The 12,331-nt window shown below is 39.5% G+C and overlaps 1 protein-coding gene across 5 annotated transcripts in view; it reads left to right on the top strand.

Annotated features, from left to right (window-relative positions):
- The window catches only part of ST7 (suppression of tumorigenicity 7), a 203,306-nt gene that overhangs the window by 133,323 nt on the left and 57,652 nt on the right, over positions 1 to 12,331 (top strand). For all 5 annotated transcript variants that reach the window (XR_010922857.1, XM_067564248.1, XM_067564249.1 and 2 more), the window contains exon 9: positions 9,423 to 9,537. Coding sequence is in view for 4 of the 5 variants with exons in the window: in XM_067564248.1 (XP_067420349.1) it covers positions 9,423 to 9,537 (115 nt within the window). In the remaining variant the exon portion in view is untranslated. The remainder of the gene's footprint in view (positions 1 to 9,422; positions 9,538 to 12,331) is intronic.

Consider the following 12,331-nt stretch of genomic DNA (forward strand, 5'->3'; position numbering starts at 1 on the left):
ATCTCTCCCTTTCGTGAGGGAAAGGGGCTTCTTAAATCCCTTCCTAACATCCCATGCCAAGCTGGGAACTTACAGCAGCACTGGGAAATACAACTCCATGAGTGCTGAGGGACTCTGCACTTTGGAGCTCTGTTCTCAGGTCCTGAACAGAGACAGCAATCTGAGACTTGCTCACAAACACCAAAAGACCTCCCAAGACCTCTTCTGCCATCTCAGCAACTGTTTATTTCCCAGGCCTATAGGTATTTACTTCTTACAGAAACACTAGAATGGGTGAAGTGCTGGCCCTGGAGGCTACCTTTATTAGCCTTAAGAAGCTGCTACATCTCATTACAGTGCTATTTTCTAATTTGACCTTCATTTTGGCCTGTTGCGTCAATATAGAATGAACATGATAATGTGAATGTTGTTGTATGAAAAAATGTGTTGGGTGGGCACCAGAAAGGATGGGTTTGGTTAAAAATAAAATTCCCTCTGAACCTTCACCCATATCTGGAAATGAACCCAACCAATATTATTTTTAAAGTTCTAAAATATTATATGACCAGACCTAGCAGTTGAAGAGTTCAGCAGTTTTGAAAACCAGATCACTTATGTAGACACCTACATATGGACTCAGTAGCCTAACTTCAGGCCCCTAGTTTTGAAAATCTTGGTCATGGTCATTACATTTGAGTTTTCACACTTCTGGAAAAATGCAATATTCGTATGTGTGTGTGTTTTAAGCACGCACATGCAGTATTAAGTATGCACATTTCAGTGCATGACTATAGGTACCAGTCAGCCTTAAGGATTTAAAGTGGCTTAAATTCTTAGAGAAGTGCCTGCTTGTCAATATGTGTGATTAGCTGTTTTAAACTCTTAGGCTGCCTTACATAGTTAAGGTGGTTTCAAAGGCTATGTCACCTGAAGGCTTTGAAGTGGCATCATGCCAGATCCAGAAGTATTTAATGCTATGGATAGGTTTGGGGAGGGAGGCATTTTCTTTGATCTCTGACATGAAATATGTATGTGCGTTTGTGTGTTTCCACTGGTGTGCCCTCAGCACTGATGTAACACACTTTTGCTGATAAAACAGAGCTGCCTTTATTAGCCTTTGAATTCCCTTTTTCTTTCCATTAAAGGCTCAATCCTGTGAAAGTGCTGAGCACTCTCAACTGCCATTGCAGTGCTCAGTATCTTGTATCATCAAGTCCTGTGGGAGCAAATAGAGTTGTAGTTACTGATAAAGACAGTCTCATCCCTAGCTGGTTACCTTAATTGCCGCTTGCAAATATAGCCACTTCCTGCCTCTCCCATACAGTTACGTCTGAGACGGGAATTAGTGAGTGAAATTCTTCGGCCCATGTTATACAGGAAGTCAGATTAGATGGCCGCAACTATATGATCATAACTAGGTAAGACTAGATGGTCAAAACTACCACTGATTTCACTGAGGTCAGAATTTCACCCTATGAATCTATGTATTCCAGGTACAGTGGTTGCCATAAAAACAAAGCATTTGCTAGCATCTACTGCAAAGTGGTATCTGTGATACCTAGTTCCTGTACTAAGTAGAGGGAAATACTGTGATATAGCAGATGGTAAAAGCTGATTTTAATGTTGAGATCCTTCATTTCTAATAATGTAAAATATAATAAGATACTATTTATTACTTAACTGAAGCTGCCTAAAATAGTGCAGCTTCTATTCAAACATACTCAGAAAAGTAAAAAAGTTCACTGAATACTATCTATGTCTGTCATTAGTGTCTTTAATGTTAGGTATGATGGAAGTTATTTTATCCAGGTGGGTGCAGCAAGGTATTGCCCTGTATACACATGTTGAAAATGTTTATCCAACTGAAGATTGTAGCTATTTCTAAAGAATTTTCTTGGTAGCATCTACTACCAAGATGGATAAAATTGCCTCTTTCTGTGTGTATGTGTGTGTGTGCGTGTGCGCGCGCGCGCAATACTCCCAGAGACCAGTATATTTAATTCCAGACCAATAGGTTTGCTACAATGTCACTTTTTATCCTTTCATATTTTTGACAATCTGCTGGAATATTTCTTAAACTTGCTGAGGATATAAGGAATCGTATAAAACCTATATACAATAAGGAACTGCATCTGTTTCTTTATCACAGAGAGATGCATACTGGATATGCCCCAGGGCTTCCAGCATGGTGGTTCTTTTAAGTCTCCTGGAGCTTGTGCACAACTTCATTCTTAGACTCCTTTTTGTCCATTTTCTTAAATTTGCACATTTGGGGAAGATCATTTATTTGTTCTCTTCCATGTCTCTGGAACTTCCTAGCCTTTTATGAGCCGCTAGGTTATTTTCTCTTTCTTAAATTTGACTTGAAAATCTTCCTCTCTTCTTTATCATATGACTGACTTTCTCTAGAAAGTATGGATACGCTGAGGATAAAGCAATTGAGGATAATGACAAATGACTCTGCTTTCATGCCTTATAATGTTGCTAATCATTGGTGGAATAAAAAACTTTATGGGTATAAGTCATTTTCTGTTCTGTTTATCATGCTTGTATGAAACGGTGATTAAAAATATAAACATACATCTGGTACAATTTGGCTTCTACTGGTTTTATGAAATATATCCCTTTAAAACATCTCTGCATTCTTTAAACGTGTGATTTTTTTCACACTGAACCACAAGACAGTGTCTAGACTATGGCATTATTGTAATTATATTTTTAAAAGGACACAGCTCAAAATCTGAAAGGTTTGAACAGCCCTTTTAATCCTCCAAGTCAGCTAAGAAAGAACATAATGCTTGAAAGTTCAAAAATAGTTCTACAGAGGTCTCAGATCCAATGGATTTATTCCTCTGTTGCATAGTTTCAGATTCTCATGGTTAACCTTGAGCCAGTAAATACAATACCCCTATACATAAAAATTATGTTACATGATCGGACTTGGCAATAGCCAGGAAATGGAGAAAGGAAGTTGAAATTCCATATTTAACCCGTCCCATAATCTCCTTCCTATGTACTGGGACATTTAATGTGGAGGTTGACTTTCACAGTACCAGTAGTGCAGGGTAGTTACGAGGTGATAGGAGACAGAATGCTACTATTTTGGATACAATTGCTGGGAATGGAAGGACTACAATTCAAATACAATTGTAGGGAATGGAAAGGTACAACTGCTGGGATGGAAGGTATTTCAAGTTTACTTTGAATTTATCTGCAATTTTTTTCAGTTTAAGCCAAAACCTTAAAATTATTTTAGCATTCATGAATGTGCTCAGTTGAACCCAATGCTCTAAATGTGCTTTTTGTTTGTTGTTTTATTGGGAGCATATACCTGTAAACAACAAATAATAACAGCATTTAGTGCATTATAAAAATATATATACATGTACATTGATAGTGCAGATAGAGGCTTATGAGAATAAATTTGTCAACACCAAGTTATATACAAGTTCATTTATCCACCTCCATGTTCCCCTGAGTCCCAATAACTAGATGTAGGGCATATAGTGTAACTTACATTATTCATGTAGAAAATAGTTTTATCATTGCTAATTGATGTATGGGGATAATATCATCACAGGGAGAAAACTGGACACAAAATCTATGGCTGCATTCCTCAAGAACATTCAAAAAGTATATCTAAATGTAGAAAAATTGATGAGTGAAATATTCTGCCTTCCATAAATCACCCTTGCAGAGATAAAACTTGTTCTTCATCCAATAAATCAAGAGGGGATTTCCAAGCACAGAAAAGCATTTTTTTTTTTTTTTTTTTTTTATGAATCAACACCCTAGCACATCCATCACAGAAATCATTAAACCTACACCCTGCAATATGAATTGGAATGAGTCTGGAAATGTGACTTCAAGGAATAATGAGAAGACATGCAGTAATTTAAGATTTATTTCCAGAATTTTTCTGTTATTTTCTAGTCCTAAAGTACTAATTACATATTTATGATATTTTACAAGAAGTATTAATTATATGGTAGTGCTAATATTTACAGTGCAGCTAATGAATATCCTAATGAAAACCTGTTTCACTTTCTACATGTGCACACATTTTTGTCCCCAAACATCCGAATCAAATATAACATGGACTAATTACATTATCAAATCCTAATTTCATTACTAGAAGATGCTTTTTACTAGTGCAAATTCAAAAGCAAATTCCAAATTAGCTAATGTCCACTACATTTTAAACCTTAAAATGGCACATCTTAACATTTTAGTTTAGAGTGATGCTTTTATAGACATATTGGACCAGTTCCTTTGTGGGTATAAAAGGCCTAGCTCAGTGGTTCTGGGCCCATTTCCACTATCTGAGGATCCAATCCATTCCGTTGTGCTAAGGAACTGCGGGTGTTACATAGAAATTGTTAGCTAGCCCTGACCCGTGTTGTCTAATTAGCTGCAGTGACTTTAATAAGAGTGTTTTGGTTGCGAGAGATACATAAGGGGAAGACTTCTTGTTAAAGCTTGATGTATGTTTTATTGGAGTCTAATCAATAACTTGGTACAGGAGGTAACAATACTTCACCCCCCTCCACCCTCCTGGAGGTAGTGCAGTGGTTGCCACTAAAGAGGAAGCATTTATCTTGTCATAGTATGAATCTTCTAAGATTAAGGAAGAGAGTTGAAAAACAATAGAATGGAGAATTTGGTAAACATAATCTGTGACATCACTGAAAATAAATCTAGTGATTTAGGGCTAGACTTGTGTCTGTTATGCACAGCCCAGAGTAAGCATGTAAGCAGTATGGAGCCACATTGGCCTAAGGCAGGGGAAACTCCAGGAGGAGTTCTGCTTCTGCAACCCTACTGTACAGATGGAACATGGCCAATATCACATCCCTTTATGGTCTTCAGCCCACTGCCTTTTGGGAGCTGTTCCCACCTTATAGTTGGTGTGGAGGGAACAGGGCCTCCTTATTGCCCCTCAGAGAGATACAGATTTTTGCCTGTAGTGAACAGGACTGGTTTTAGGGATGGGTGAGCAGGGAGATTGTTCTGACCATCAACTTCTGGGGGGGGGGGTACACTGCTATGCCATTTGGCCTTTTTTTCCCCCCTTCTCTTACGATTGGTTGTCTATTTGTTTGCATTGCTTGGCCGCTAGGATGATGCGGGGAGTTGTAAATGTTTTCCATTCTGGCCGGCAAAACAACTAAGGCCAGCCCTGCTAGTGAGCAGCTAGAAGTATTGTACTGCAGCCTATGGCAAGGTTTGTATTCCATGCCGTTGATTAAGGGGCACTCTAATTGCTGGACCTAAAAAGCTGACCTATCTTTATAATCTTTCCATCAATGCAGTTTTACTTTCTGGCATTCATGCTGTGACTGAAAAGAATTTAAATTATTTTTTAACGCTGGGGGTGAGCTGAGTGGCTATTTGTACAGGTTTTTATTTTTGTAGCTGCTGCATAAATTGATTTAATGATAACTGTTTTGGAGTTCTTAACCTAGGACCTTTCCTTGATGGAATCTCTGTTAACACTGTCAATGTGTAGGGCTAGTAGCCCAGACTATGCCCGTTACTGTGTTGCTGTATGACTGTGACAGAATCTAATTAAAACAAAAATCAATGGTTGATGTCAGTGAAAAGTAAAGTGAACCACAAGAAGGAGAATTTTACTGGATGCAGTACATCTATAATTGGCTGCAGCTCTTCATTTTGTTCACTAACAAAGAGACAGCTAGTCTAATAACCATTATTCAGTCTCAGGGAGCTGGGATGGTCACACTTAATTCTTCAGAAGGCCTTGTTTGTAACATGCTTTTTGTGAGCTTTACATCATTATCTGCTTAGAGCCAGATTCTGCCATCCTCACTCCAATTGAGTAGTACCTTATGCTGTGGAATACTCAGCTGTGAGTCAGGGTGACACAGCTTCTAGCCTTCGCATCTCACTAGTTGTATTTGCTTTGTGGCAGACAGGACAAAGTTAAAAGGTTTCTGTTGCAGGTGGCTGGGGAGAATTGTAACTGCTCTTTACACCGCTCAGATTTATAGGCTGTAGCCATGCTTTTATTGACAGTTGTCAACTTCCTGGCAGCACCTTACAGGGCAGGAATTATAAGTTATAACTCCTTTCACACGTGACTATATAGTGACTGTTACTTCAGTCCTGAGTCTGTCTCTTCTGAAGTCAGTTTCCTTATCTCTGAAGTGTGGTAGTATTAATCCCCACTAACAGCCATTTACACCAATCCAAGCTGTTTTAAGTAAAGCAAGATCTATTAAAAAATAACAAAAAAAAATCACAAATAAAATAAACTTTATGTGAAACATGAACACAGCTAGACTAAACACTGCAGAAAGCCATCTTAGGACCACATGAGTAAAGGCTCTAGGACTAGACTCTAAATGCCCTCCCTATTTTGTATAATGGAAGGATTAATCTGTTTTCCATCACAGTGTTGTTTCATTCTATACCCATGTCCATCATTACTAGGACACGGTTAGATAATATTGTTGTTCCTATTCTGCACAAATTAAAGTTTCACCAAAAATAATTATATTTGCCAAATACTGTGCACTTTTCAAACTTAAACTTTAAAAAGTTATTAGTGTCAAAATGCGGGACATACACTCTGAATTTAACAACTGCAACTATGTCCTTCTGAGATTTACCCACAGTCAGTATACAGTGTCTGCCCTAATTATATATTTTAATCACCAAAAAATGGAATCCCCTTTTATATTAAAATTTCTATCCTCCTTTATTGGATTCTACCATAATATTAATCTATACAATTTTAGAAGTGTCTTTCTTTCTAATGTGCAGTAGCTGTCAGGTGTAATAATGAAAAATCATGTGCAGTTCTAACCTTTCTATCAATTTTTAAAAAGATCTTAAAAAAACCCACAGTAAATATTACTTTTGAAAAATCCCAATACTGAATGTCATGATATATATTTTACACTGTCTGTAACTGGTAGAAGCAGTTAAAAATCACAAAGAAAACAAGAAACGAATGCAGTAGAATCTAATCTGAATCCTTAACTGAAAATTCCGATTATTTGAAATTGCACCTGAAATGATTTTTCCTGATTGGTTGTATTGAGAACTCTTTTGTACATCACAACTTTCACTTATCCAGATAAATACCAAGGTCTCTTGCTCAGCTTGGAAAATGTAGTCAATAATCAAACAAGGGGATTCATGCAGTCTGTCCAATTTTGCTCATGTTCTTGTTTTCCTCAGGAGGAACTCCTGATGTTGAAACTGTAGGAGTTTTACTACCATAGGTCAGAGTTTATTATCCTCTCTGGATTACCCCTCATAAATCGAATGAGGTCATTAAATACCTGTATCTGTGATTGTGATTCTCTAACCAAAAGTTAATGTAATCACAGTTGTACAAATACCAACAAACTAAACACTGCTCTCGTCACCTTCTGGTGCTTGTATAATCCTCAAAGCACACAAGGACAGTGCTGATTTACCACTTCAGTCCCACTTAATCCTCAAATACAGTTTAGGTAGTTGATACTTGGCCCACTGCACAGGGGTGAATTTCATCCTGTGAGCTTGGCACTTCTGTTTGTCTATTAGCAGCCACTTCCTGAATGGAGTTAATTCTCTGTTCCACATGTTCCAGACTTTTGGTACTCTTCCACCATTTTGCTTCCAGACTGGTATATTTTTGCTGGTGTTGCTTTTTTGGAAGATTATAAAAGTTGGTTCAGTCCAGTTTTTTAAATTATATCTTCAAAGGAGGATTAATTCATTTCCTCAGATTTTTCAGACAGTTTTTACTGGTTTTTTTTCCCCATCTTTAGTTTGAGCTTGTAGTTTGACATCACATCATCCCATTAATATTTCTCTTCTTAGGCCCCATACGAGAAAAGTGTTAACTTTCATCCGCAAATGTCTGATGTTTATTTCTAATTAACTTAGTTTGGGTTCCCAACGAGTATATAATAGGCATCAGTAAGCAGTCTTAGTACTTCGTATCATACATTTAATATTAGGACTTTATATACAGTTCAAATGACTAGTACAGTACCTTCCTGTATAACTCGAGAGAACCTCTCCATCAATTGGGGTTTGAGCCTGCGCCCCACATAAGCTGCACTCAGTGCAGGACTAGAGGCCACGGGGATGCAAAGGTGGGTGGACATCATCTTTACATTCCCTTAACCCTGGGTGCTGGCAGGAGACCAGTTCAGTTCTGGTACACATTCAAGCATCTTCAGAGCTGCTCTTATTTACACTTGGCTTCCATAGCCCCCAAGAGACCCTTTCAGCAGATGGGGATCCATGGAATTCAAGGTTGTACCTATCACACCCTGTACTTTGGGGCTAGAAAGGGCTGGTAATAATTTAGCTACTCTACCTTTAGGCCAGTTAGAGTTCTTACCATGGTGGGGCTTTCCACCAGCACAAAGCAACCACTGTGGGAGCCACGATCCCTTCATTCTACAATTTTTACAGGACACCTTTCACATTAAAAAATGACACTTCTTTAGTCAATTAATTTTCTAACTGGGCTAGTAAAACATATAAATTAATTTGAACTGAAGTTCCTAGGAGATGTGGAATCATATGACAAGCGGAATAAAAGATGTTTTTTATTTATCAAGTTCAGTTGTCTGGTAGTCAGATAGCAGAATTTGGCCATAAGTGACAATCAGCATTCTGTCAATCTCTGGTCTTCATCAAACCAATCCACTACAGTCGCAACTTAGCACCCCTAAAATAATGTCTGAGCATCTTTCCCATACAAGGTGTCATTCAATTTGTTATAAGATATGGATTCTTAAGCCATGGATACTATTAAATTAGTATGAAGGCCTTATCTAATCTCTACCTTGGCTCAGGCATTTTTTAACCTGGATTGGCTGAAAACATGTTTAACTGCCATTGTTAGTGGCATGCACAATTATTTTGCTATATATATAAATGCTAAATAATAATAAACAACTATGAAGCATAGTAGAGGTGTAGGTCTTTCTCATTTTATTAGACTTTGGTTTTTTCTATGTATTTTCTTTGTTTTCCCCCATATCATAGAATATTAGAGTTGGAAGGGACATCAGGAGATCATCTAGTCCAACCCCCTGTCAAAGCAGGACATATCCGTTGGGGCAGTCAATACTAAAATATATAATCTATTGATCTGAAGGGGCTTGTTCAATTTAATCTTCCTCTACAATTGAATAATACTCCCTCACTTTTTAAAAAGGCAACAAGTCAATTGAAAGGGAGCTGTCCATTCAGAGAACCCTCTTCTTGGACTAATTAAACCATATCCAAGGCATGTTGTTTCCAAGGTTCTTGATTGAAATGGTGTCTTTCCAATGGCATCGGTGGACACTGTATGAGGCCCAGGAGCAGTGGGACTGAATGTTTTTAATTAGACATTTCAGTACAGTTTGAATGAAAGTTCACATTCCATGTTAATAGTCTAACCCTTGGTTTTTTATTACTGTTTTTAGTTAATGAAGGAGTTTCCTCTGCTCAGCATGTTCAACATCCACGAAAACCTGCTAGAAGCTCTGTTGGAGTTACAAGCATATGCAGATGTTCAAGCAGTTTTAGCAAAATACGATGGTAAGTCCAGCTATATATATATGTACTTATGTATGTGTGTATATATTGTACATAAAAAAAACTATGTGAAAAGAACACTGCTATGTTTGCAAAGTAAAATGTTCAAAAGTTAGGAAATGCCAGAATTTAGCTTGCTTGCTCACCTTTAACTGGGCTCCCTAGTGCACATGCTTTATGAGACAGTCTTTAATTACTTGAACACATACTATATTTTCCACAGAACCCCGTCTCATTCAGTGCACAGGTGGATCAGGACTCACTTAAATGAGCAGTTTTTCACTATTTTGTTTACGTCTCCTTGCTCCCCATGACGCCCCATGGGGTATGACCCCATGCCTTATTTACTGCAGACTATTCAAACCCTGCTCTGAAAACAGAAGTAATAATTCCCTTGTGTATTTTCTCTGGTGTTCATTACTGCAGTATCTGAGTGCTTCACAAGTATGAGTTAATTTATCTTTACATCATTTCTGTGAGGTGAGGGAATGGTATAATCCCCATTTTACAGACAGCGAACTGAGGGACAGAGGGATTAAGGTAATACATTTCCACTACTTTTGGATGCCAATTTGAAACATCTAGGGCCTGATTTTTCAGAGTACATCATATTACAAAATACTTTCTGTGTTCGAAGCACAGCTCTCAGAGTCTTCAGTTGCAGCTGTGAGTGCTCAGCACTTCTGCAAATCAGACCCCAGAGTCTCAAGAAAATGAGGAACACAATTAGTGAGCACTTGTGAGAAGCTTGGCTTAAGTGACGTGAGCAGCGTCACGCAGGCACTCTGTGCCAGAGGCAGGGACAGAATCCAGTTTGCCAAGGCAGCATTCAACTGCCTTAACCAGTTCATCCTTTTTACGCAGTCACCTGCCTCATTCACTATATGCTTTCCAGTTAAAGGAAGGATGGTTCATTTATTAGGGCATTAGTCTCGGACTTGGGACAATCAGGTTCATTTCCCTGCTCCACCACAGACTTCCTGTGTGACCTTAGGAAGTCATTTCATCTCTCTGTATCTCAGTTCCCCATCTCTGAAATGGAGATAATAGCACTTCCCTACTTCCCTGGTACGTTGTGAGGATAAATACAGTCAAGATTTTGAGGCACTCATATACTACAATTGTAGGGGTTATATAAAAATAAAGACGCCTTTCAACATGTGCAACAAATGAAGCAGGGATCTCACAGATAACACTGTCATTTACTACACAACCCTGAGTCATCTCCAGAGCAGGTCCAACCTGTGCACTGAATGGAAAAAATAGTGTGTGATCATGTAATTAAAGCTGTATCAGAATGGATGTGCCCAAGGGGACCAAATTCTGACATCTCCTAACTTTTGAGTGCTGGACTTTGCAAATGTATGGGCTTTTTGTATGTAATTTCTTAAGTTTTTAAAAAAGAAAACTGAAAAAAACCCCAAAATTCCATCATATGGCATCATATTGACATCCACATTGGTTAGCATGGTTGTAACCTTAGAACTGCCACACAGATCCACTACATGGTCTTCTGTGTGGACCAGCACTAGAGGGTGATGAGACACACTTTGCTAATGGTTTCACTGATATTTGCTAACAGCAAAAGAATGGTGAGACTCAGGTTTCTTTGGGTTCCAATCTAGTCTTTACAAGGGAGTGTTTTGTAGTGGGTACAGACCCTTTTGTCTCCCGAAATGTGACCCGTTCTGCTCCATCTCCTTCAACGTATCTCTGTTCCAGTCCTGCCTTTTCCCCACCCCTGACTCCTCATCCCAGTCCCAGTCTCCTTGCCAGTCAGTCCCAGCCCCTCCTCCCAACTCCTCATCTAATGTTTCTCCCCTTCCCAATCCCAAGTAGCTCCCAGTCCTAGTCTCCCTCCACAGGTTCTCAGCATCCCCTCACCCCTCCCTGACTCCTTATCTCATTCTCTCCCCTCACCGACTCTTTGTTCCTGTCTCTTTGCCCAGCCATTATCAGTTCTTCCCCCTGCACCCCATTTTCAGATCTGCTTCCCCATTGCCCCCCCTTCACACTTTTTCCATAGTCCCTCCATCTCCTTGTCCAGTCTCAGTATTTCCCCTTCCAGCCAGCTGGCTCCCAGTACCCCCACCATTTCTCTCACTGGCTCCCAGTCCTCCCTTCTTCAGCTCCCAGTCCCAGTCTTCTTTCTCAACCATTCTCAGCCTCCCTTCTAAACCCCACTCTATAACTCCAAGTCCCAGCCTTCCCAAGCTCCCAGCCCCCTCTCCTTGCCCAGCCAATCCCAGTTGCTCTCCCTTACAATCCCAGGCTCACCAGACTTCTTATCACAGTCTATTCCTTTCCCTCTCCCCTACTCTGGATTTTATCCCCTCTGCATTCAAATCTGATGGCTTCCTCCTCCATGCTACTTGGGTGCCAGCAGGGGAGCCAGTGAGAGCATAGGAGGAACAAGCTCCGTGTTCACAGTTGCAGTGCCCAGACTCACCCAGTTTTCATGTCTCATGTGAGGAGATGCAGCATGCTCAGGCACTCCGCAGTTTGGTCTCACTTAGGAGCTATGAGGGGATGAAGTATACTTAGTCACTCTGTGCAGATGGGGCATGCACAGTCTGGTCATCACTAGGACCTGTGAGAGGCATGCTCAGTGAGGATGGAACATTTGAAGAGTTTAGCTGCTATGATGGAAGAAGACTCTACTGAGTATGTGCGAACAGTGATTTTTCAAAGGATTATAACTTCGGTGAATTTTCACGAGGGCCACCAAAGGCACATCCCTGACACAAAGGCAGGCTTGGAAGGATTACATTTTTACTGATAAATGTCAATAAACGTC

This window comes from Emydura macquarii, unplaced genomic scaffold, assembly GCF_026122565.2.
Source record: "Emydura macquarii macquarii isolate MOO-44397 ecotype Brisbane River unplaced genomic scaffold, CSIRO-AGI_Emac_v2 contig_2636, whole genome shotgun sequence".
Lineage (NCBI taxonomy): Eukaryota > Metazoa > Chordata > Testudines > Chelidae > Emydura > Emydura macquarii.